Source organism: Tachypleus tridentatus, chromosome 6 (assembly GCF_004210375.1).
Source record: "Tachypleus tridentatus isolate NWPU-2018 chromosome 6, ASM421037v1, whole genome shotgun sequence".
NCBI lineage: Eukaryota > Metazoa > Arthropoda > Merostomata > Xiphosura > Limulidae > Tachypleus > Tachypleus tridentatus.
The window spans coordinates 164,240,828-164,268,579 of record NC_134830.1 but is presented as its reverse complement, the minus strand read 5'-3'; the positions used below and the strand labels follow the sequence as shown (position 1 = coordinate 164,268,579).

At 35.8% G+C, this 27,752-nt stretch overlaps 1 protein-coding gene across 1 annotated transcript in view; it reads left to right on the top strand.

Annotated features, from left to right (window-relative positions):
- LOC143254341 (calsyntenin-1-like) overlaps nt 1-27,752 on the top strand; it is a 90,089-nt gene that overhangs the window by 37,723 nt on the left and 24,614 nt on the right. The window contains 5 exon segments of the mRNA XM_076509374.1: nt 4,418-4,601; nt 5,652-5,860; nt 18,563-18,709; nt 21,738-21,929; nt 25,077-25,346. Coding sequence (XP_076365489.1) covers nt 4,418-4,601; nt 5,652-5,860; nt 18,563-18,709; nt 21,738-21,929; nt 25,077-25,346 — 1,002 coding nt within the window.

Below are 27,752 nucleotides of genomic sequence, written 5' to 3'. Positions count from 1 at the left end.
ATGGTATGTTCACTCACATTTAAAACATACTCAGTTGCCTTTCACATCCTATCAGATGACTTGAGAACATATTCAAAAACATTATAACCAACAACTAGTTTTTGCCATATGTATTTTAAACTCCTATCACAAGAGGTACAGATATTTTAGATTGACTTTGCTGGTTTTTTATCTAAACTTATACTAAAGTTGATTCAAATTTTCCGAATTTTTTTCCAAACACACTGCATCACACAAGAATGGAGTCGCTAAGGTGTTCGCTGGTGCAGAACATCATACATTTAAAAGTTTTACTAATACAAGTGGTAAGATGTATTAAAGCATAGAAGAAAAAGTGACCTATTCAAACACAAGTCATTCAGGCAGTTTCTTAGAAATGCTTACTAATGTCAGATGACAGGATTAAGTCCTTCTAATAATTTTCTAAGGAAATTTATTAATGGGTTTACTTTTTCCTGCAGTTTCCAGAAACACCTACTAATGTCTTTGTTAAGTTTATATTATTCTGAGAGTACTTAAAAGAGCACTTACTAATATGGTAACAGGATTACATCCTTTCAACAGTTTTACAGGAACACTTAATAATGTGGTTGTTAGTTTTAAGTCCTTCCAACACTTACTAATGTGGTTTCTAGAATGACATCCTTCCAATACTCACTTATGTGGTTTCTAAGTTAGAAAATAGCTGCTGAATGATCTTCTGTAGATGGTCAATGATAATAAAAAAGGTTATTTAAATATCTTTCGGATTACCTAAAAACACTGTAGCTACATTAAGCTGTCTGTTGCTCATTTCAGATATGTAGATCCATGTTGTAAACTTACATGACTGTACATGATTTGTAATGCATGATCATTATTCTTTTAATGGCTATGATTTTTGTAATATCATCTTTCTTCCTATTACTAGTAGTTTTTATAATGTCTAAAATTTCTGAAATTTAGTTCTTGCACTTGGCTTGAGTATAGGAAATTGCAATAACCTTAGGAAGGTAATCTATAATACAGGACCTGGCATGGCCTGGTGGTTATAGCACTCATATTGCAGGTTGTGGGTTCAAAGTCTTCTTCTGAACATGCTCACCTTTTCAGCTATGAGAGCATTATCATGTGATGGTCAATCCTACTATTTGTTGATAAAGAGTCCGTGGTAGCTGATGTTGACTAGCTGCTTTCCCTTTAGACTGTTACTTTACAGTTAGGGATGATTATATATTTATAAATGGCTGGTATGGGTAGAGAAAGCACTAGAGGAGCGAACAACTTTTCGACCTTCTTCGGTACAGTTAGGGATGACTAGTGCAGATAGCCCATGAGTAACAAAACAAACAGTCAATTTCCAAAGCAAGGATTGGCCACAATTGTTGTAGCTGTTATGTCAGATAGCAGTATATTAGTCAGAATTTTCTTTGTGCTAGATTACCCGTACAGTTATCACAGATGTGTGGCAAGAAAAACCCCTTTCCAGTAAGTTCCCTTAATTGTGATTGTTTACTCTAAATAAGATTATTTTTTCTTACCTAAGAGTTCCTTGATTTATTTGTTGACATTGAGCACCAGAACTCCTATTTGTTATTCTATACTTCCTGATATACCAGCATTATTTCTTACAACTTTTGTTTTTAATATTTTTATGGTCCTACATCAAATAGTTTATTTCAGTTTTACCCAATTCATTTCTGATTAATTTAGCTGTATTTTACTGACTACTGTGCTGTAGTCAGCTCGTTACAGTAAATTCAAACCTACTGTAAAAGGTTGGACAAAACAAACAGCTGCTTAAAAATTTACTCATCTTCAAAGTTCCCCCAAATGTTAATTGAACTTAAACATCCATCCAAGTGATTACTTTAATTTCTCAAATAGATGGTCTGTATTATTTAAGTCCCTACATTATCAAAATAATAATATTATGAATCACAACCAAAAGTCTAATTTTTTTAATAATGACTGTCTTGTTGGAAGGTACAGTAGTCCAAGAGTTAAGAGTGCCATCTCTGAGTCAGGTCTTAGCGACTGAGATTTAGCAAACAAATCTGTAATGGTTCAGAAGGAAAAACTGAAGGTGAACAAAGAGTGCTTCTTTCAATTATTCTTGCAAGTACTGCTATTAACCTGTTGACTGCCAAGTATTTCAGCTGCTACAATACAACTCTAATGCTTCTTCATTTTGTAACTTTTTCATGATGCCATTTTGGATCGAAAGTGAAACAATTTGTAAGTAGGTCAAATGCCTGTATGGTGCTGACATCTAGTATTTAAGTTAGGTATTATTGAGAACTAATTAATTCGTCCGTGGCACTGTGTTACCAATCAGCTCGGATAAATTATTTCATCTACGGCACTGAACAGGTTAAAGGTTCAACCACTATATCAACTTGTGCAGCCACTCTTGCTAAGCCTAGATATTCCTGGGTTTGATAATTTGTAAAAACAATTAATTACAGCACTGGATGGAAAAATTTCTGACACATCTTGGATGAACCTTCCTCAGTTTTGTAGTTACTACATTGTGCAATGTGTTAGGTTTGGTTAAAAAGTGTTTGCTGTCATATCATCTTTGGTTTGATGGTCTGGTTGAGGAGGTGATAAGAAATGTTAAACAGGTGCTTACAAAGTTTTTACACTCAAAATGGGGTGACTTGCTACGTGTGATGATATTTTGCAGGATGACTGAATATCACTCCACATACTACTTTCAGAACATTCTGATGTTTGTCTGAGAAGTATAGTTGTTTCTGGATGTGATATATATGGACTATCTCATAGTGCATGTGTTCCACGTTATCTGAAGAAACACAAAAAGTAGTTCAGCATATATAAGTTTGTATGGAAAAATATAGGTAAAATATTTGAATGTCAAAATATATTTATTATACCATGTAAAGCTGATACTATGAGTATGAGGTGTGATTTTGCAGTACAACAATTCTGGTGTCCACTGCTGGTATTTTTTACTATAATAGTTTCTAGTGTTGGTCTGATAAACAATTTTGGTGTTTGCTGCTGGTATTTTTAACTACTTTGGTAAGCAATTCTGGTCTCCATTACTAGTCAGTTTAACTATTATAGTCTCTGTTGTTGTGAACAATTATGGCTAACAATGCTGGTCTTTTCTAATTATCACAGATGCTGTTTGTTTTTATCAGTTATAGACTCTGGTGCTAGTTTTGTAAACATTACAGTCACAGAAGCTATTTGTTTCTATCAGTTATTGACTCTGGTCCTGCTATTGTAAATAATTCTGTTCTCCACTGCCAGTTTTTTTTAAAATTTTCAAATCTTGCCTTTACTATTGCAGTAGTAGTAAATATTATGGTTACCACTTGTTACTTGCCTAACAAATTAATTTCAAGATAGACATTTTGAACAATGTTGTTTGAAGTTTTGTTGTTGTAATTGCCTGTGTGTTTTAAATATGTACCAGCAGAGACCTGCAAAACATTTGCAGTTAAATAAGTATTTTTATTGCAACAGTACTTTAAAAACAGGACTTTTACAATAATGCAAAAGAATTCTAATGGTAGACACTAAAATATATTAATCCATTTGTCTTAGGTCTAATACAGTTAAGCCAATATTTGACAAGGAAATAAATTAACACTAAACTTATTTACATTTTTTGATTTAAGTTTAATTAGGACTAAATTTTACCATATAAATTAATATCATCAGTAAATACACTTATAATGTTACTCTACAATCTAATGTGAGGCTTTTTTAAAAACTTTGATAAGCTATTAATATGTTGTTGCACAAAACGTCTACTAAAGTATATATGCATCTTTTTTTTTGTGTTTACATCCTCTAAAATAAAGTGTGCAAATGTGAGCAGTTAGATAGTAAGGTGCACACATTTTCAAAACGTACAAAAACTGATCATTATTATAATAAATACTCTTTAAGTATTTCAAGTCTGTTTTTTTTTCTAGGTTTAACTTAATAATTCATTTTTCTAGAATTAGTTGATTTTTTTTCCTCTTTTATATCTTGATTGACAAAATGTTTAACATTAGACTTAAAATTTACATGTTTTAAGTCCTAGGTCTGAAAGTTTAACATTAGATTTAAAATTTACTTGTTTTAAATTCTAGGTCTGAAAGTTTAACATTAGATTTAAAATTTACTTGTTTTAAGTCCTAGGACTGAAAGTTTAATATTAGATTTAAAATTTACTTGTTTTAAATTCTAGGTCTGAAAGTTTAACATTAGATTTAAAATTTACTTGTTTTAAGTCCTAGGTCTGAAAGTTTAACATTAGATTTAAAATTTACTTGTTTTAAATTCTAGGTCTGAAAGTTCAACATTAGATTTAAAATTTACTTATTTTAAATCCTAGGTCTGAAAGTTATTTATTTTTTCTTTTTAATTTCAACTTTCCATCTCTTACATGTAATCTACTATTTTGTTTTTGCAGTTGAACCTGTTCGATTTCTGGTAACCAGTAAACATCATGGAGATGTTCCTTTCAGAGTTCAGATAACTGACCCTAAGCAAGGAGATGCCATTCTTATAGCAGAGAAAAGTCTGAACTGTGAAAAAAGGAAGTCCTATAAGTTTGAAATAGCTGCTGTCGGGCGCAATGGCGAAGTCTCTGAGAAGTCAGTATTTTTCATTTGTATTTTATTGCTTTCATATATATTCTTTATTTATGTGGTCACTGAGAAGAGTAATATATCATTTCCTGCTGTGAAGTGTTTAAACAAAAAGGATATTTCACAGAAGGTTAATTAGAAAACTAACTTCATAGTCATTGTGAAGCAGGTTTACCTCGTAGTAGAGTTGTGTATTCTGGAGTTGGCAGGTTGGGTTCAAATCCAGACAGTGTCACAGTTGACACTCAATGCTTTAGTGTTAATGGTTGGTGGAAGGGTTCATCTTACTGGCTGCTTTACCTCGGATAATTAGTTCAAAATTAGGGATCATGGCAGATAGTATTAACAGTTTTACCCTAAATATAAAATTACAAACTTCATTGTTATTATATATAACATTCATATTATTTTATCCAAGATGTTTATTTGGATTAAATCTGACAAGACTACTGAATGATTAGATGAAATACAAATGCACATGATTAAAATATAATATATGCAGTGTTTCCCCACTTCTATATAAAATAAAACGTTCTAACAAAGTTACTTTAAATCTTTTTTAAGTAAGTAATAATTTATACAAATGAAAATAAAATATGAAATCTGGTAATAGCTGCAGTTTCACAAACTGACAATTTGCTACTGAAATAAATTAAATAAATTTTTGAATAATAGTTTTAATTATAAGATCTTGTAAATCCTGGTAACAGGTCTCAGTATGACAACAGAGTGACTATAACCCAGGTTATTATTGTGACATATTTTACTTTTCTGTTAACTTTAACCTCTAGGCATCATGTTTATAATACCAGCTCTCTAGATGTAATAATCTTGTGTGAGAGTGTAATTTACAGTACGGATTAGAATATTGAATATAAATAAAACATTCTGGTATAATGTATTCATTATGATGGCACATGTGTTATGCAGAATGAAGTGCAAGGGTGACTAAGATTTAATGGTGTGTTAGCTTAGGTTAATAATGCATCTTGCTATGGAGGATGTGAAGTAGTTAAAGTGAAAATGACAGGTGCCTCTTGGTGTGATATATTTCAGTGTGACAGTGCACCTCACAGTGGAAGATGTGAATGAGTATTCCCCAGTCTTCCCTCATGGTCCTTACATTGTGGATGTTGATGAGAAGCGATTGTATGACACCATCATCCAAGTGAAAGCAGAAGATCGAGACTGCACTCCTAAGTACAGTGACATCTGCAAATATGAAATCCTTACCCCTGACCAACCCTTCACAATAGATTCTGAGGGTATGGTTTTAATTACAGTAATCTCTTGTTATGTATTTTTCCTATGCTGTTTTCATAAACTTACAAGTCAGTGAAAACCATGGTGAGGTCAAAGGTTATTTTGGAAATTCAAATAAGTGTAATTACCACTTCCTTCTTCTATAACATTAGATGTCATTACATAAAGATATAGAAAACACCAATGTTTCTTATTTGTTGAAATACTAACATGAAAAGAAAAAATCACACTGTTAGAGCTTAAAGAAAGTAATCCTTAATTTTGCCCCAACCAATCTCAAAAATAATTTAAATGTAAAAGTTTGAAGTAGATGAGATGCAGGAAATTGTTTGTTTTAGGAAAAGGTACTGCTTAACTAACAGCTTAATTTTTACTGTTTTATCAGAACTGCAAATTTATAAAACTATATTTAATATCATTCACACTTTTCTTCCCTCCAAAATAATTTATCGACTCAAAAATCCAAAGTTTTGTTTAACAAACAGATCTTTTCAAGACTTGTCAGACTCTTATGTATTTGCACATACATTATATACTTTGATAAATATATCTTTTAGGGTTTGTTATCTAATCGTTTGAAACGTCACCTTGTGCTGGCCACTGTGATTTATTTTTTTTTTGTAATTAATGATATTATGCGATATTTTTCATGGATGGTCCCCCAACCTTGTAGTTGAGAACAGTACTCACAGTTGCCAAATACTAAAATGTTACTATCCTTAGATTTTCAGAACAGATTTATATTCTTTACAGCACATTAAATATGGCATCTTCATGTTTTTTTTAGCCAGGTAGTTAAGGCACACGACTTGCAACCTGAGGGTCGTTAATTTGAATATGCTTGCCCTATCAGCTGTGTAGGTGTTATAATAGATGATTGTCAATCCCACTATTCTTTAGTAAAAGAAGAGTTAATTGTTTGTGGTATTGACTAGCTGCCACCCTGTAGTCTGTAACTGCAAAATGAGGGAAGGCTAGTGCAGATAGTCCTTGTATAGATTTTTGTTTTGCAGAATTCAGAACAAACCATACATGTTTTAGGTTATTTATCAAATTAACAATATAAAAGGGTAAAAATCTTGCCCTTCTGAAGAACATTTTTACAACCTAGCACACATTTTATTTTTTTTTATGAAAATTATTTTGCTAATTTTAATGGAAAATTGTTTTTCACCACCATTAGGCTAATATTTTTGATATAAGAGTCACAGAGGTATAAAAAATCTGAAAAGAGGATATGGTGTAGTAGTCTTAATAAACTGCTGCTATGCTTTTATTGACAGCTGGGATTCAAATCCGACTTTGGGTGAAATCTTATTTGTAAATAATTTTAAAATAATGTTGCATATTAAAATGCATTATATACCGTGTTTCTCCGAAAATAAGACAGGGCTTATATTAATTTTTACTCCAAAATATGACACTAGGGCTTATTTTCGGGGGATGTCTTATTTTGATATATTAAAAAAATGAAGTTACAAAGTAAAACTATTAAACTAACTGATTAATACTTAAACAAACTAATTAACTAACTAATTAATAAATTAATTTATTTTTATTTCTTTCCTCTTCCTGCCACTCTTAACTAGGGCTTATTTTAAGGGTAGGGCTTATATTAAAACTATCCCCAAAAATCACACTAGGTCTTATTTTATGGGTAGGTCTTATTATCGGAGAAACACGGTATCTGTTACAGTTCAAAGAAATAAACTTTCAAACTATTGCATCTTTATGCCTATTTAAAATTATTTTCATGAGTTTTACTGTTTTGTACATGTAAGATAGTGCCCTCAGGATTTTATCCAAATATAATAAATGCAGATATTGTAATTTCCTCTTCAGTGACTTTATAAAGAAAGAACTGGTATTAATAGAGGAGAGACATATCATTATTATGTATCATATACTTGTAAAAATCGAATAACACCAATTCATTTCTGTTAAGACTTCTAAAATAGATACCTAAAAGTGGTGAAAGGATTCTGACAATATTGAGGTATTTAATAAGGTAGTTATGTATAAATTTTATGGAACTATGGATTGTATTTAATTCATAGATGTTAGATTTTGTGAATCAAACAAAATATGGACAGGCTAATCCAGTGAATGATGTCACACTGATTTCTTATGGAAGAATATATTACACTATGGTTTATGATGTTAAAATTCTTTAATGCCAGGTACTAAAACTCACATTGTCATAAGCCAGGTATCCTGACTCACATTGTCCTTAGCCAAGTGTTCTGACTGATATTGTCCTAAGCCAAGTGTTCTAACTGATATTGTTTTAAGCTAGTGTTCTATCTGATATTGTCTTAAGCCAAGTGTTCTAACTGATATTGTTTTAAGCTAGTGTTCTAACTGATATTGTTCTAAGCCAAATGTTCTAACCAATATTGTCCTAAGCCAAGTGTTCTGACTTATATTGTTCTAAGCTAAGTGTTTTGACTGATATTGTCCTAAGCTAAGTGTTTTGACTGATATTGTCCTAAGCTAAGTGTTTTGACTGATATTGTTCTAAGCTAAGTGTTCTGACTGATATTGTCCTGAGTCAAATGTTCTGACTAATATTGTCTTGAGTCAAATGTTCTGACTAATATTGTCTTGAGTCAGTGTTCTAACTAATATTGTCGTAAGCCAGTTGTTTAAAATACCATTCTCGTAAGCCTAGTGTCCTAAAGACTGACTTAATGCACGTTTTAGAGGTTAGTGTTTCCAGCTGATATACAACTGCTGTTGACTGTTAAACGTTTTCACAGTTGTTTATTTTCTACATCATATTTTAATTTCGGTTACATGTTAGATCCACATTCAATTTCAGACTAGAAATTAATTGATGTCAGTTCATGAAGCTCAGTTTCCTAAAAGTGTAATTTTTAATGGGATTTTGTAGAGAGTCCACTAAATTATTATTTTTTTTTTTTGTGGGGTATTTTACCAAGTTATTTATTACAGCATTTTCTGTTTGGTTTAACACTCCTACGAAAAGTGGAGTGAAATCTTTTAATGAAATTGATTTCATTTCATTTAAATACAAAATTATTAGCCTAATATTAATAACCTTTCAAGTTGCTCTGGGGCCTATTAGGCCCCACTTTTCGTAGGAGTGTTAAGATAAGTTGAAGTTCATTTAAAGCAAAAAAAAAATTGTATATTTCTTCCAGGTAGCCACGATATCTTCGTATATAAAGGAAATACGTTGATTTTCATTAACAGGGCGCGTACTGCTGACGTATTTACACACATTTACAATAAAGGATATCAAGCTAACAATACTTCCTTGCGGGATACGTGCCTCTTGTGTGAAGTCATTCAGTAAGCACTGATGGTTTAGGTTTGGCGCAAATGAGTTCACATGAAAATAACATTCATTTGGAATAACGTTAGAATTTTTAATTAATTTTGTAACACTAAGCAGAGGCTTAGATTTTGCAAACTGACGAAAACGCATATTTTCTGTTCAAATCTGTTAGTTATTAAGTGGTACGTCTTAATCAGTCTCGGTTGTCATGAAATGGATTTCCAGCATTGTAAGGTAAATGCATAGTTTGACACACCAGACATAGTAACTTGTTTCACGATAAACAATCTTTCAAAATCTATGTGAAATAAATATATTGTAAATGGTAATTTATAAAAAAAAAAAAAAATCGCCGTAAATACTCAGCACTTCGTTAAGTTTGAACTATGAGTTCTCTTCGTTATCTAATCTTATATTGTTTACCAGACCCGCAAAGTGTTTCGTATTACAGTTTTTAACCTTAGCCAACACGAAACCCGAACTTTACCTTATCAGCTTCCGTTACTCCACCCCATCTGTTGATCAAACAGGTTAATAATTAATCTTCAGCCGGATATCCTGTTACGGACGTGACTTTATCTAATCAGATAATACTAAATATGAAATCTCAGCTCCCTTCCTTTCAACGTTCGTACTCATTTTCATAAGCTAATACACTTGTAGATGTAGCACTACTTTAACTTCTGTACTGATTTTGTATTAATTCGTAACAAACATATAAGTGCCATTCTAGAGAGCAGATTATTGGGTGGCGGCGAACACAGTTAATATTTTCCCGTTTTAAGATTGTACATTTCTTTAGATACAACAGGATGTTTGTGGAGTGTGTTACGCCCCTTGATGAATTGTTATAATTTATTCTATGAGGTTGTTGTTATCCTTTATCCTATGAATGTGTTATAATTATTGATTCTATCGCGGTATTGTAATATTTTGTTATGTCATGGTGTTGTCACCCTTTATTCTTTCGTGTGTTGTGATCGCTTAATCTGTCAGTGTTGTAATAGTTGATTCTATCACAGTATTAGTTTTTATTATATCACCTGTTATTCCTGTATTCTATCAGAGTGCTGTAATTCTTTATTCTATCGTGCTGTTACCATATATTTTATCAGGAGTTTTCATCAGTTATTCTATTATGACGTCATAATCCTATAGTGTAGCAGGTTGATGTAATCTTTTATTGTATTGGGATGTTCAAATCCTTTACTATATCAAGTTATTATTCTTTATTCTATCAGGATGTTAGCCTGTATTCTATCGGTGTGTTGTTATCTTTCACTACAGCAAGGTATTTACATGCTTTATTTTGCTACGGTGTTGTTCGTTATTACATCAAGTGTTGTACATGTTTGTTTGTTCGTTTTTGAATTTCGCGCAAAGCTACACGAGGGCTATCTGCGCTAGCCGTCCCTAAATTAGTATCCCTAATTTAGCAGTGTAAGACTAGAGGGAGGGCAGCTAGTCATCACCACCCACCGCGACCTCTTGGGCTACTCTTTCACCAATGAATAATGGGATTGACTGCACATTATAACGCCCCCACGGCTGAAAGGGCGAGCACGTTTGGTGTGACGAGGATTCAAACTCTCGACCCACAGATTACGGGTCGAGTGCCTTAACCACCTGTCCATGCCGGGACGTGTTGTACATGTCTTGCAGTAATGGAACCAGTTAACAACGAGTGAGAATATTCCCCTTTCTGTCTGTCCTGCTTGTTAAATAAAAAAACTCAGATTGGGTGTGGGTGACACCATATCGGGAGACACTAGATTTTTAAATTGATTTCTTATTAATGCGGCGGTCAATCCCGCTATTCGTTGGTAAAAGAGTAGCCCAAGAATTGGCGGTGAGTGGTGATGACTAGCTGCCTTCCCTCTAGTTTTACACTGCTAAATTAGGGACGGCTATCGCAGATAGCCCTCTAATAACTTTGCGCGAAATTCAAAAAACAAACAAACTTATTCCATTCGTAGATAAAATTATGTAACAACCAGCCGCTCGTTTTATATAACTACTGATTTTATCAAATCCTGTCTCATACTCTCAGACAAGCAGCTTTAGTTCACGTATTTGCTGACTTACCGAAGGGTAAATAATGAAATGTGGCCTGTTTATGGAAGTAACACTTTCCACTCTTCATTTGTTCTATCGCTGTTGATTTCCTGTAGCGATATATCACCGTGGAAAGTTCATTCGAAAAACAAAAACAGTTGGCATCTTCCATTGTCTTCAGCCTCGTCTTTGTTGTTGTTTTTTCTTCTATTTTAAGGGTTTCGCTAGATACTATCAGGTATCATGACACAAGGCCATTATACTAGATGGATGTATAGAACTGTATTTACAGGAACTTACAATCGCTATTGAGATCTTATTGATCTGAAGGATGTAACAACAGTGGTCGGCTTTCTTTACAGATATAACACCAAAGTGTGTTCTGTTTCAGGTAATTTCACTCCAGGTAATTTGATTCCCAGTAATTTCACTCCAGGTAATTTGATTCCCAGGAATTTCACACCAGGTAATTTGATTCCCAGGAATTTTACTCCAGATAATTTGATTCCCAGGAATTTCACTCCAGATAATTTGATTCTCAGTAATTTCACTCCAGGTAATTTGATTCCCAGGAATTTTACACCCGGTAATTTGATTCCCAGGAATTTCACTCCAGGTAATTTGATTCCCAGGAATTTCACACCCGGTAATTTGATTCCCAGGAATTTTACTCCAGATAATTTGATTCCCAGGAATTTTACTCCAGATAATTTGATTCCCAGGAATTTTACTCCAGATAATTTGATTCCCAGTAATTTCACTCCAGATAATTTGATTCCCAGTAATTTCACTCCAGATAATTTGATTCCCAGTAATTTCACTCCAGGTAATTTGATTCCCAGGAATTTCACACCCGGTAATTTGATTCCCAGGAATTTTACTCCAGATAATTTGATTCCCAGGAATTTTACTCCAGGTAATTTGATTCCCAGGAATTTTACTCCAGATAATTTGATTCCCAGGAATTTCACTCCAGGTAATTTGATTCCCAGGAATTTCACACCAGGTAATTTGATTCCCAGGAATTTCACACCAGATAATTTGATTCCCAGGAATTTTACTCCAGATAATTTGATTCCCAGGAATTTCACACCCGGTAATTTGATTCCCAGTGATTTCACTTCTGATGTCAAAAAACAAAATAAAAAAAGAACATTAGATGTGACATTTGTTAGAGTATATCAAATTATTTAAAATTGTGCAAGTTATGAGCTATTGCTCATAAAAATTCAATTTTTGTATCCGGAGCCCACCATGGCCAGGTGATTATGGAGTTCACCTCGTAATCTGAAGGTCGTGAGTTTGAATCCCGTTACTCCAAATATGCTCTCCCTTTCATCCGTGAGGGCGTTATAATGTAACGGTCAACCCCACTAATAATTGGTAAAAAAGTAGCCCAAGAGTACGCGGTGAGTGGTGATGACTCGCTGCCTTTCCTCTAGTCTTACGCTGATAAATTAGGGTCGGCTAGCGCAGATAGCCCTCGTGTAGCTTTGCGTGAAATTCAAAACAAACCACCCAACCGTGAAAGAGCAGAAGCGGCTTCTTGTGATGTTGGATCAAACCAAACCATTTCTTCCATGTTACCAGCGGTATTTGACTTTCGTTTTGATCCAACATCACAAGAAGCCGCTTCTGTCCTTTCACGGTTGGGTGGTTTGTTTTGAATTTCACGTAAAGCTACACGAAGGCTATCTGCGCTAGCCGACCCTAATTTAGCAGTGTAAGACCAGAGGGAAGGCAGCTAGTCATCACCACCCATCGCCAACTCTACTATTTTACGAACGAATAGAGGGATTGACCGTCAAGTTATAAAGCCCCCACGGCTGAAATGGCGAACATGTTTGGGGATTCGAACCCACGACCCTCACATTACGAGTAAAACGCCTTAACCCATCTGGCCATGCCGGGCCTTCACGGTTGGAGAATACTTAACAGTTTTTGTTGGTTTTTTTTTTTTTTTTTTTTTTGCTTTGCGTTTTCTGGTTTGGTAATGGAACTTTTATTTTTTGAGAACCCTGGCCCTAAAGGCATGCTGGAACATTATTTCACCTCACAGAAATAAATTTTTTATTCATAAGCTTTTCAAAAGACGATGGACAGAACAGGGGAACCAATCCATGACATCGATCCACGCGAACAGTTTCCACGAAAGAACATGCTGTTGGTTTTCCCTAGAAACTGTTTGGAAGAGAAACTCGCTGTTTTGCAGTGAGACCGTTTTCATAACTTCGTACTTTTCTCTTGAACTTTATGAAACGTAAAAGGGTAGATGCTGTCTTTTCTATTTGTAAGAAGATTTTGTGTTTTTACACATGAGTACGCGTGGCTGATACGAGAACTTGTACGGCTACATGCAATGTGTTCTATAATAAGTTTATCTTAATATTACAAAAAAACTGTTTTTGCACAATGAAAACGAACAAGCTTTGAAATTACTTAAAGTGAAAGTTTAAGTAAAAACATTCGAATCTTTAAAACAAGGAGAAACGAGCACGTGCATTGAGAGAAAATGAAACAAATACATGCACGCATTGAAATACAGATAAGCACGAGGCCTGGCATGGCCAGGTGAGTTAAGGCGTTCGACTCGTAATCTGAGGGTCGCGGGTTCGAATCCCCATCGCACCACACATGCTCGCTCTTTCATCCGTGGGGGGTGTTATAATGTGACAGCCAGTCCCACTATTCGTTGGTAAAAGAGTAGCCCAAGAGTTGGCGGTGGGTGGTGATGACTAGCTGCCTTCCCTCTAGTCTTACACTGCTAAATTACGGACGGCTAGCGCAGATAGCCTTCGTGTAGCTTTGCGTGAAATTCGAAACCAACCAACCAACCAACAGATAAGCATACGTTGAATAATAGAAAAAAATAAATACAATGGGGGGAGATTACTACACAGTCAGGAGAATCGTTTAGGTAAGAAATTAAACTTTTCATCTCAGATGCCAGATTTGTATCAGGATTCTGAAAGGTCATTAAGATGATGACACGCCTTTAAGCAAACATGAAGTTTAAGCGCGACGTAAGCTGCTCAATCAGAGTTACTCAAGCATTAAAGTGTGGACTTAAATACTATGAAAGCAAACAGAGCGTGAAAAAGATGCCTCCCCCCAATACGATTTGTCCTGTGAGAAATTACAGTGAGGAACGGATCATCAGTTAGAGATTGCTTTACCATTAACTTATCCTTATTCTGTTTTCTTTGGAGATTATCACCAGAAAGACATGTTTTCGGTTTTTGTATTCATTTTGTGCTATACATTTGCTAAATGTGAGGTACGTACTTATTGTTAATGAAATCATTGTAAAATCCTACGATACCAGTACTAAAAATTTAAGGCACAGATGTTAACATAATAATCTGTATTGTCTTCAAAGGTGGTACAGAGTAGTTTTTTGTTGTTTAAATTAAAGGTAAAATAGATAAAATACAAATTTAGGTATTTCTAAAAATTGAAAAACCAAGATCATCATATCTACATTTACAATAAATCTTTCTCGTTCTTTTATATTATATTGTTTCACACAGTTAATATTTTGTTTTATGTTTAAATAAATGTATTAAAATATTTTATTTAAGAGTTGAAATATTGACAAGAAGTTGACGTCTAGCAACCGACTTTTTACGCGGAGTGTTTTTAATGTAAATCGATCACTACATATTATGAACGTTAAAAAGCTACCATTTCTTCCATGAGAGCGTTGTTGACGGTATGTTTTACTGTAATTTGTATTTCGTTGAGAATGAGCGCTGAACAACAGACTTAACAATAAATAAAAATCACAGTGTGCCTTAGTAGAAATGCAGCAGTTTTCAACGATTGAACACTTAATGTCGAAACGGTTTTGAATATGCAAATGAGCGAGCCATATGACAGCCATCTTTGATAAATGTCGCGGTGAGACAGCATGTATCAGAACGTTTTAATATGACATGTAAGCAGTGAACTGCAACCGAAACTTGATTGCTTTTGGAAAGGGTATGTTAACAGCCTTTTCTAACTATAGATATTCATACACGCAGATCCTAAAGGTTTATTTAGATAAGGAATTTAAAATTTACGACACGATGTACTTAATGGCATTAGAAAACAAAAGAATATGGATCAACTTTGGACACTGTGACCATCCAAAATGAAATCTGCAACAAACAATACCCTAGCCGTGATGAGAAAAATGTAACATGGTGTAATAGGTGAGAATCTTAGCAGATAACAATCAGAGAAAAAGGTTCTCTACGTTCCCCTGGCAACAGAAAAATATCATTATCAAGAAGGACAAGTGATACCAGTTACATGCAAGCAAGTTGTTTCCACGACATACCTCAAACATTTGGAGAATGAAACGTGTGATTATTCTATACGAAGATTTGTTGGTCAAGTTACCGAACACAACGTATCTGTACTGTTGGAACGGGCGCGAAAAACCGTTGTTTCCATGTACTAGATGATTTATGGAAAGCCAGAAGGAAGAAGGGGCGTGCTTTAGACATGGTAGTCTTAGGGCGGACAAATCAGTAGTTAAAAATACGCTGCATGGCTACAGTCAAGATACACGACCATCAGAGAGAATACGACCGGACATTGTGACATGAACTACAACGACATGATAAGGCTCCAAAATTATTTTGATATAACGTATTTAAACTCAGTAGCCTAAATGTTTTACCCTTTGAGAGACAAAAAAAATTCTATTAGCAAAACGCCAGGTTTAATTGAACCCTGTTGGGGTAAAAAGCGAAACACCGAGTTTGAATGAATTGTTTGTATATTTCAAATAATAATATTCAAATATCGATTTTGCAAAATAGCAGCGGGTAACTCCTTACTATGTCATAACGAGTTTATTAAATATCGAATATTAAAGAAAGAGGATAAGTGCACGTGAAATATATCTTGACAAAAATGATGAAAAGTGTAAAGGACTGAAACTGTTTCAAGAAAGCTGTAATAACAGCCTCACAGCAGAAACAGACCAATTGATAGGCCTAAAATATATGATAAAATTACGTTATCTACAGAGTTTTTGTTATTTTCTTACATTCCTCTTAATTTGTCCATTGCGGATTGAAAATTAGAGGCGTGTAAAGTTAACACTTCTGGTAAGGTGAATTTTATCACAAATGTTAGGCCTATTGGTTTCTAATACATTGCCACTATTATATTATGACTTTTAAAGGCATTAATTGGTTACGTCATAATGGAGGGGAAAAAATGTTGTGCTAATTTATTTACTAAATCAAATTGAGCATCGTAAGAGAAGGTCTTTGAATTAATGAGAATTTTAAAATAACTTATTTTAATATATATTAATAATGTGGCTATTTTACAGCATGTATTATTATAGCATCGATCAACTTCTAGCTAATATACATTTCAAATTAACTGCAACATTTTTAATTACAATGAAAACAAACATAAGCTAGCTAGATGTAAATATTATTCACAAAGGTAAAGCATGTAGCTTAAAAGATCAAAAATAGAAAATCCTATATAAAAAATGTTTCGAATTGTATTATCGTCGTGACGATCCCTCGAGGTCGAAAATGATGGTCCTCCAAGTTCATACATGGGTCCGGAGATGGCTAATGAAGCCAATCCTTGCTGAACAGGTCTTCTGGCAGTAATGGCAGATCATTTCAGGGGAAGGACAAGTTTTATTAGTAGCTGGCGTTGTTTTTTTTTCTCTCTCTTCTCTTCAATGTGTTGTCTTCTTGATGACTCAAAGAATTCTGCTCCTTGATGGATGAGGGATCTCCAGGTGGTTCGGTCGTGAGCGAGAGTTTCCCAATTGGTAACATCAATGTTGCAGCTCTTGAGTGTTGTCTTCAGGCCATGCTCGAACCGCTTCTTCTGTCCTCCTCTCATTCGTTTTCCATTTTTCAATTGACCATACAGGAGTTGTTTCGGGAAACGGCTCTTGATGGTGGCTTCAATGCTGCTGATCTCAGCTTCTTCGAGGACGCTGAGGTTGGTTCTGTATTCCTCCCGTTTTATCTTCAAGATACTCTGGAGGTACCTTTGGTGGAAGCGTTCTAGTTTGTTCAGGTGTCGACAATATGTGACCCATGTTTCAGATTCGTACTGGAGGGTGGAAATAACAACTGCGTTGTATACGACCATTTTGGTGACTGTCTTAATCTCTCGATCTTGGAAAATTCGTGTTCGGAGACGTCCAAAGGCAGCTCCTGTACATTTCAGACGATACTAGATTTCGCAGAGGATGAGAGATGGCTTCCCAGATAGCAAAAACTGCTGGCGTTTTCTGGGAGCTAGTCTTACAGCTGGACAGCAGGCGATAAAGATGCTGGTTGATGGAGAATCTGGGTCTTGGTCAAGTTGATAGAGACTCACATTTTTTTGGTAAGCAAAGTCAAAAGCGTTAAGGATGTCCTGAAGCCCTGTTCGCTGAGAGATGGCACCTGATTGTCGTCAGCATACTGCAAGTCGATCACAGAGGTCAGTGATGTTCGGTTCTTGGCATTGAGACGGCTAGACCTGAAGAGCTTTCCGTCTGTCCGGTATTCGATTGCGATGCCTGGCGGTAATTTTAATTCTATGAGATACATGATGGCAAAGATGAAAATGGTGAAGATGTTTGATGCGATTACACAGGAAATGTATTATACGTACATTCTGGCCACCTTTCCTCGGTGAAACAAATGTAAGTTTACTTGCTTAAGTTGTTGAAATCCGGGTTCGATGTGTTTTTTGTTCTAAAAATACCTACGAGCATACATTTTAAGCAGTATCTTTGCTATGAGCTAGCATACCATTGCCGCTCAGTAAAATGTGTAGGGTATGTATTGTTTGTTTTGGAATTTCGCGCAAAGTTACACGAGGGCTATCTGCGCTAGCCGCCCCTAATTTAGCAGTGTAAGACTAGAGCGAAGACAGCTAGTCATCACCATCCACCGCCAACTCTTGGGCTACTTTTTCACCAACGAATGGTGGAATTGACCGTTAAATTATAACGCCCCCACGGCTGAAAGGGCGAGCATGTTTGGTGTGACGGGGATTCGAACCCGCGACCCTCAGGTTTAGAGTATGTATCATTACAATTTGTTGCTGTCTGTGTAACATAAATCTGAATATGTATGTGTGTTTATATGTATAAACGTTTTTTTTTAATTTATGCGTTGACAAACTGATATAAATGACATTTATGAGGTCAGTTTATGAGGTGGTTGTGATGACATATTCATCCACGATGTCTTACTGATTAAGTGTTGCTGAAATTATTCTTGTTATACATATCTTATTTCTCACTGACAGCCCATAATTGATTAAATAAAAGTGTTCAAATGTTGTAAGCTTTATTTGATTGGTGTTTTTCATCATTATTTAGGACGGATCAAAAATACGGAACCTTTGTCATGGGAACAAAGCCACAATCACATCCTGAGAGTTGTAGCTTTTGACTGCGGTATGAAAAGGTCAAAAGCTACAAATGTGAACATCAAAGTGAACAAAGTTTGTCGTATTGGTTGGAAAGGTAATGCAGCTTCATTTTGTTGAGGAGAAAATAGTTAGATAATAGAAGTTTACAATAAAGAATAATTATATTTATTGTAGTGTGAATGTTAAGTGCATGAAAGCGAAGTTAAAATTAAAATAATCCATTTAGTTATTGATACGTGACATCATTTTGTATTACTAAAGCAGAAGAAACAAGTTTTCGTAATAAAAATTTTGGTAGTTTTGTTTCTTGAGGTGTGTGAAACTTTGTCGAAGAGACGAAAGAAGATTAAAAGTAACTCTGAGGTGTGTGAAAGTTTATTGTTACGACTTAAGTGTATTTAACGTAACACTGAGATGTGTGAAAATATATTATTAAGGTTGAAGTGTATTTAAGGTAACTTTGAGATGTGTGAAAGTATATTGTTAAGACAGAAGTGAACTTAACTTTAAGAAGCATGTGAAAGGTTATTCTTGAGACCGAATTGAATTTATCTAACTCTGATGTGTGTGAAAACTTATTGTTAAGACTAAAGTGTGTTTCTGGTAATTCTGAGGAAGCACGTGAAAGGTTATTATTATTATTAAGCCTGAAGTGTATTTAAAGTAACTCTGAGTGTGTGTAAACGTTTATTGTTAAGACTAAAGTGTGTTTCTGGTAATTCTGAGGAAGCACGTGAAAGGTTATTATTATTAAGCCTGAAGTGTATTTAAAGTAACTCTGAGTGTGTGTAAACGTTTATTGTTAAGACTAAAGTGTGTTTCTGGTAATTCTGAGGAAGCACGTGAAAGGTTATTATTATTATTATTAAGCCTGAAGTGTATTTTAACTAACTCTGATGTGTGTGAAAACTTATTGTTAAGACTAAAGTGTGTTTCTGGTAATTCTGAGGAAGCACGTGAAAGGTTATTATTATTATTAAGCCTGAAGTGTATTTAAAGTAACTCTGAGTGTGTGTAAACGTTTATTGTTAAGACTAAAGTGTGTTTCTGGTAATTCTGAGGAAGCACGTGAAAGGTTATTATTATTATTAAGCCTGAAGTGTATTTAAAGTAACTCTGAGTGTGTGTAAACGTTTATTGTTAAGACTAAAGTGTGTTTCTGGTAATTCTGAGGAAGCACGTGAAAGGTTATTATTATTATTATTAAGCCTGAAGTGTATTTTAAGTAACTCTGAGTGTGTGTAAACGTTTATTGTTAAGTCTATGTGTATTAAAATTGCCCAACATTTGTTTATCTGTGGATATAAAAATATTTATTCCTGAATAAAATAAAACTTAAAAAACTTTTCGTACAGTTTCAATTCCACCCAAAATATCACCAGATATAAACCTCATTCTTTCTTCGTATAGTACTATAATTAAATGGAACGTTGTTTATGGAGGTAAATTTGAATGTTAAAACAGTTATACATGCAAGGATGACATTAAGCTTTTCTTATTTAGTTTTTAGGGGGGGGGATGAAGGTAAACAGAAATTCATGGTTTTCTTTTCAATTATACATCATTCACCCATTGAAGTGGTTTCCTAAGATATTGTGGGAGAAATTATATAACACAGTTAAACAGAAAACGAGATCACACGGCTGTGCATATATTTTTTAAATTGAGAATCAGCGTGTTTAACATGAGTGTTGGGATTAAATATGACAAGGATTTGATCCGTATAGTGTTAGCACTGATGTAAGACGACATAAACATTGAATAAATCATTAGAGAAAGAGTGGATAATTATTTAAGTACCCAGTAATTTGATAACGTCGCTGTTGATCCGTATTGTACAGACGTAAGTTTAAGTAATACTTCCTAAAGTTAGGAACTCTAAGTAAAGGAAATAACGTAAACGGACAATTTATTATAATATGCATTTTTAAAGTGAAAGTGGTCCTTAGGGGGCCCAGCCCCCCACCCTCAATTTAGGAAATTGATAAGGAGAGGCATCCATATGGAACAAAAGACAAAGGGCGACTGAAACAGTGTTTTCAGATAACTTATAGTTTGTGAAGGAATTATGATCATACCTGGTCTTCGTCAGATAAGACTAAAATTGCCCCTAACAGTCCTTAGCATAACGAACCTTTTACCTTGTCGTGTGAAGTCGTCTCTGATTATCGTGGGTCGGTCCTATGACAGAACTCTGGATTTCAAGGCCTATCCGGGCTTTAAACTGTGATGTGCCATAAAACATTCCCCGAATTTTAAACAGTGATTTCATTAAAAGTTTGACAGTCAGTCCCTTTAACATATATAGTGGGTGGTAGAACCAATTCCATTTCCTTTGGTCAGTAGATCAAGATTAGAAACGGCATCAGATATCTACAATAACTTTACCATAAATATAAATTATTTTCTTACACGTTGTGTATACTTGATTAGGAACGGCATCAAATGTCGACAATAGCTTTACCATAAATACAAATTATTTTCTGACATTATTAGGAATGGCATCAAATATCGACAATAGCTTTACCATAAATAAAAATTCTTTTCTTACACGCATTGTGTACTTGATGAAACATTGTACTGGTTAATTGAATATTTAAAGTTTTCTAACAAGTATGATCTAATAAGTTAATCACTATTACTCACCAGCTTGAGATCTCCACTTTAATTACAGCAGTGACAACATAAGTAAAGAGGTTTATGCGCTTACGTGATCAGCAGGTAGGCCTAGTTTTACAATTAGAAGCCTTACATTCCATCTTGGAAGTTAGGTAATCCTCAGGTGTTCAATACTGGGAGAACAAATTAAGTGTGAGTGCATAATGATGTCGCTGTTGTGGAAATAGAGGTGGAACGAATATTTTTTATGCAATTTAGCAATAATATCATAATAAAGAAGGTAATGCCGAACGTTAAAGTACTGACGTATGTGGATGCATTAGTTTTTTTCAAATAACAGTATCGTTCATAATTTAATCGATTAATGCCACAAACCTAAAATTTGGGAAATTGGGCGAAAGCATCTATTCGTTAATAACACATAACAAGAATGAGTAATCTATGAAATTAGAGCCTTCACAGAATTTTCTAGCACGTGCTTAGTAGCATCGTTTCTATTCCAGGGATCCACGAGAGAATAGAATATCTTCCACAGTCCGGCCGACAGAAGTTGTTTCCAAGTGCGAAGTTGGATCTATGCGATCTCCCTTGCGAACCAGCCAAGCTGTCCACCAGGATCTCCTTGACCACGGATCATATTGGAAAGGGTTGTGACCGTGACACGTATTCTGTAGAATCTCAGCGCAAATTGTGCGGTAAGCCTAACTCTTTAAAAATCGAGTACATCTTGAGCGCAATCAGACGTTTAGAAGAAAGAAATATAGTGATGATACTAATCTATAGGTGGCTTGTTAACACTGTATTTATCACGTTAATCACGGCCCCTGCTACACCTGTTGTATACCAGCCAGACAGATGAGGCGTGGTATTGACAAAAGGCATTCGATATTACAGAGGTAGTGCGGGTTGACAAATTAGCATAATATTCTCCATTGCTTTTGCTCACGGTTTCTTATAACTTGCTTACATTCTCTCTCCAGATATACACAGATAATAATAGATGTCTTGTTTGCTAAGTTGGGTTTTGTTGTGATTTTCGATGAATCAACAAACAAATTTCGAATCGTAAACTCTACTAATTAATTTTCGTTCTCTCATCAACTGATGATAAACAGGGTTAATAACTTTCGCACTGTATTTGACCTCCCTTGAGACTTCTGCCTTTGAACGAACTTTAGACGAGTTTCTACCAGTTGGTTGATCTATGAGAAAAGCAGTGTCTTCGTCTAAGCCTCGTATTACACTGGATGAAAAAACACGCTTCATTTTGATACCTCTGAATAGGGTTTATTGATTACTGTCTTGTTTACTATGTTTTTTTTTAAATTTCGGCTAAAGCTACACGAGGGCTATCTGCGCTAGCCGTCCTTAATTTAGCAGTGTAAGATTAGAGGGAAGGCAGCTAATTTTCACCACCCACTCTCAACTATTGGCTACTCTTTTACCAATGAATAGCGGGATTGGTTGTAACTTTATAACACCCCCACAGCTGAAAGGCCGAGCATGTTTGGTGTAATGGAGATTCGAACCTGCAACCCTTAGATTACAAGTCAAGCGCCTTAACCACCTGGCCATGCCGGCCCTTGTATACTGTTAGCTTTTATGTGTCACCTCTGATAAAAACTGGTTTTGTGTTTGTCGCAGATTGGAGTTAACAGAAAATTTGCTTTCCAACTGGTATCGCAAAGCGTTTTCATGACATTTAAAATACTGAGTCCGACGATTCAATTAAAATGTAAGTGAACAGCAGAGAAAACACCTTACAGTAATCTGTCAACATGGATAAGGAGGAACATATAGAGGGAGATATATTTCTTAGTATAATAAACAAGCAGAGATGTAGCTTTAAAGTTTCTAATGTGGGGTGTGGATGGAATACTGGACTTAATTACAACAAGCGAGTTATTTACTAAATAACTTGATACGGCCAGGTGGTTAGGGCGCTCGACTTGTAACCTGAGGTTCGCGGGTTCGAATCACCGTCACACCAGTCATGCTCGCCCTTTCAGCCGTGGGGGCTTTAGAATGTGACGGTTAATCCCACTATTTGTTTGTAAAAGACTACCCCATGAGTTGGCGGTGGGTGGTGATAACTAACTGCCTTCCCTCTAGTCTTACACTGCTAAATCAGGGACGGCTAGCGTAGATAGCCCCTTGTGTAGCTTTGCGCGAGATTCAAAACAAACAAACAAACTAAATGTATCACCAACTAAAGAGGCCCAGCATAAACAGATGATTGAGGCACTCGACTCGTAATCCGAGGGTCGCGTTTTCGAATCTCCGTCACACCAAACATGCGCGCCCTTTCAGCCGTGGGGGCGATATAATGTGACGGTTAATCCCACTATTTGTTTGTAAAAGATTATCCCAAGAGCAAGCGGTTGGTGGTGATGACAAGCTGCCTTTCTCTTACACTGCTAAATTAGGGATGGCTAGCGCAGGTAACCCTTGTGTAGCTTTGCGCGAAATTTAAAAAAAAAAAAAAAATCAGCTAAGAGTTAACGTGTCAGTTACTGATAACTGTTAGTAAGGCCTTTTCTTGATAACTCAAAACTACTACACCCGTACTCTGTAATCTGTTTTCACCTGTTACTTAGTTACCAAACAATTTGTTTCGAGTTTCGCGCAAAGCTACACGAGGGTTATCTGTGCTAGTCGTCCTTAATTTAGCAGTGTAAGACTAGTCATCACTACCCACCGTCAACTCTTGGGCTACTCTTTTACCAACGCATAGTAGGACTGACCATAACTTTATAAAGCCCCCACGGCTGAAAGGGCAAGCTTGTTTGGTGCGACGGGGATTGGAACCCGCGACCCTCAGATTACGGTTACCAAACAAAGAACAGTGCTTTATAGTTACTGAACTGGATCGTGTTGAAGCTGGTGTTATATTGTCCTAAATACTTTTTTCGGTTGTACAGTTTTTCCAAGAAGCTTTAACTATGAATAAACTGGTCAGATTTAAAAGGCCCATTACACAAATCGTTTTGACTAGTCAGTTTTCTGTGTGCGACTTCACTCGATTCTGCTTGTTTCTTCTGCTCAGTGAGCATCGGAAACAGATGGGACGAAAAAATTACCATAATTTAAGTAGTATAAACGAAAGATTAAATGAAGATTGACGTGTTTGTTTCAATGACCTGAAATTTTTTTCCTGGCTTGTTAATGGTTAAAAAACAAGTAAAAACCTTTTCAGTGCTTTTGTTAAGTATAATGCCTCAGTTATATAATTCAAACAAAGTCTAATCTGGCCTTTATAAATAAAACAGATAAAAATCCCCTTTGTTCGAGAGGACATGTCAACTGATTGCGTATGTATTTATTCATAAGTTATTTATTATTGTTATTGAGTTTGTAATATCTCTACACAAGTGATCTTGTGAACAATTTTGTAAGATACTTAAACATCCTTAATAACTAAATGAATATTTATAGAACCACGTGGTTTTGCAGACATAAAATGTTCTTTATGTCACGTGGAAGAAAACGTGATGTGATGTGATAAAAGTAAACTTTACTTCTGTAATTTTTCACTGACAGCATGCTCAGCCAGTACTAATATTGGTCACCACCCACCCACCGTCAGATGATTGTACCGTACTTGTTCATTTCAGCACTGTAGTGATTCATCGTGTTACGTCATACATGACTTGTGACGTCACTTGGTATATCAGTCCGCCAAATCAATTTGCTTTATTAAGGAAAATTATTTAAATGGCTTAAGTTTACTGTATGATACTTATGTAGAAACTGAAGAGGTTTATATGTAATTTCTGTTGTTATGCATTGTTTTACTAACTTGTTTTTTTTTGTTGTTTTTTTTTACATAATGCTGTCCTCAGGTGCCAGCACAGAAAGTGTGGATCTGCTTCCCACACCTGAGCTAGGAGTTTCGTGGACAAGGAACATCCCTACAGATGATGGCCACGAGAGCGACCAGATTTATCAATTTGATGGTGCCACCAGCGTTGTTGTTCCCGAGACGGTGTTAAACCACAACCTGACGAACAACTTCACTGTGGCCTTCTGGATGAAGCATGAGCGATACCCTGAGCCCAACCACGCATCTCACCACATGAAAGAGCACATCATCTGTAATGCTGACGATCATGGTAAAGAGAGTTCCATCGTATAACCTTTCAGATGTCGCGATGAGGCAGTCTTGTCGTTCACAACGTATTAGGTGGCAAATGATTGTTTGTCTGTTTGTTTTAAATTTCGCGCAACGCCACATGAGGACTATCTGCGCTAGCCGTCCCTAATTTAGCAGGGTAGGACAAGAGGGAAGGCCAACTCTTGGGCTACTCTTTTACCAACGAATAATTGGATTGATAGTAACATTATATCGCCCCCACAGCTGAAAGGACAATCATGTCTGGTGTCACAGGGATTCGAACCTGCGACCCTCTTATTACGAGTCGAGCGCCTAAACCACCTTGCCATGCCGGGCCATAGTATCTTTGTTTCACCTTGTAAAACTGTCGTGCACTGAATGTTCATAACTGTTGCATACTCTGTGCGCTATTACAAATACCATTACAACACTTTGTTGTTTACTTTATGTGTTGTTTAATCAAATAAATTTACGCCTACGTGAGTTATTTTTGTCCGACTGCTCAGTTTTTGTTTTTCAAATAGACCAGGATTTATTAGTCTAACACATGATGCCTGCAAGAAAGCATAGCATATATTTTGTGTGTGTGAAAATGATAAAATAAAGAACTTAAATTTAAGTGAGGGGCGTAAAAATTACTGCATATGTTATTTTGTGGGTCGCAGCTAGAAGTACATGTAGAATGATAAAAAATAAAACTGATGGATTGAGGGTGGAACTATGTTAGTAATGGGTTTATACTCAAGTACTGTGGAGATATAGAAAGAATGATCTGATCGCAAGTTGTATTGTGGATAAACTTGTCGTCGTGGCGATCCCTCGAGGTCGAGGATGATGGTCTGGAGATGGCTAATGAAGCCAATCCTTGCAGCACAGGTCTTCTGGTAGTGAGGGTAGGTCAGTTCAGGGGGAAGGAGAGGTTTTATTAGTAGCTGACGTTGATTTTTCTTCTCTCGCTTCTCTTCAATGTGTTGTCTTCTTGATGACTCAAAGAATTTTGCTCCTTGATGGATAAGGGATCTCCAGGTGGTTCGGTCGTGAGCGAGAGTTTCATGGAGAGCAACATCAGTGTTGCAGCTCTTGAGTGTTGTCTTCAGGCCATCCTTGAACCGCTTCTTCTGTCTTCCTCTTATTCGTTTCCCGTTTTTCAGTTGACCATACAGGGGTTGTTTCGGAAGTCGGCTGTCATCCATTCGGAGCATATGGCCTGTCCATCGGAGACGTCTCTTGATGGTGGCTTCAATGCTGCTGATCTTGGCCTCTTCGAGGACGCTGAGGTTGTGGATAAACCATAAAAGTGAGAAGAATGGAATGGATTGAAAAGAAATAAATTAGAAGTTCATGGGCAAAACAGTGGATAAATGAGGTAAAAGATGGCTGTTATAAGATGAAAGTCATAAGATGAGGGGATTAAATGGTATAAGGTTTCATAGATAGGTGAGTAAAGTTGGATGAACAGGAACATTTGTATAGGTTAATACATAATGTTGAGGTAATAAGGAAAATGTGTAGGTAAGGTGCTGGTAGGTCGAACTTTATTGTGACAGTAGGTTCAAATAAGCACTTCCAAGGTACAAGTTTTCGGTCAACAGACATTATTACTTAATTGTCTCTTTGTCTATGATTAAGCACAAAGATGGACAATGATCTCTCTCTGCTCTGCCAACCACGTATATCGAAATCCGGTTTCTAGTGTTTTTAGTGTGTAAACAATCTGCTGTGCCACTGATGGAGCATTATTTAATGATTCGAATAAGAAACGTTTGTATGTTTTCAAGTACAAAACTACACAATGGGCTTTCTGTGCTCTGCCCAGCATGGATAGCGAAACCCGGTTTCAAGCGTTGCAAGTCTGTAGACATATGTTTCACTGGAGGAACCATTATCTAATGAAATATCTCGAATAAGAAACGCTTGTATATTTTGAAGTACAAAACTACACTATGGGCTTTCTACGGTCTGCCCAGCATGGGTATCTAAGCCCAGTCTTTAGTACTGTAAGTCTTTAGATTTACTGCTGAAGAACCACAGAGGCGTGGTGGCGTTATAATGTTTGCCGTCAATCCCACTATTCGTTGGTATAAGAGTAGTCCAAGAGTTGGCTGTGGGTGGTAATGACTAGCAGCCTTCCCTCTAGTCTTACACTGCTAAATTAGGAACGGCTGGCTAGCGCATATAGAGGTTTGCGCGAAATTCAAAACAAACCAAACCTGGCCAACGGTAAGTCGCGTGTTGGTGTTAACCCATTCATTAATCACAATCCAGTAAAAGTGGAAACTGAAAAATTACCCAAAGAAAAGAAAACAACACATAGTTATAAGTGTTTTAATATTAAGGCAATAAGAGAAAAAACGTGTGCAAGAAGCTGGTAAGTCGAACTGTGTTGTTACAATAGGTTTAGATA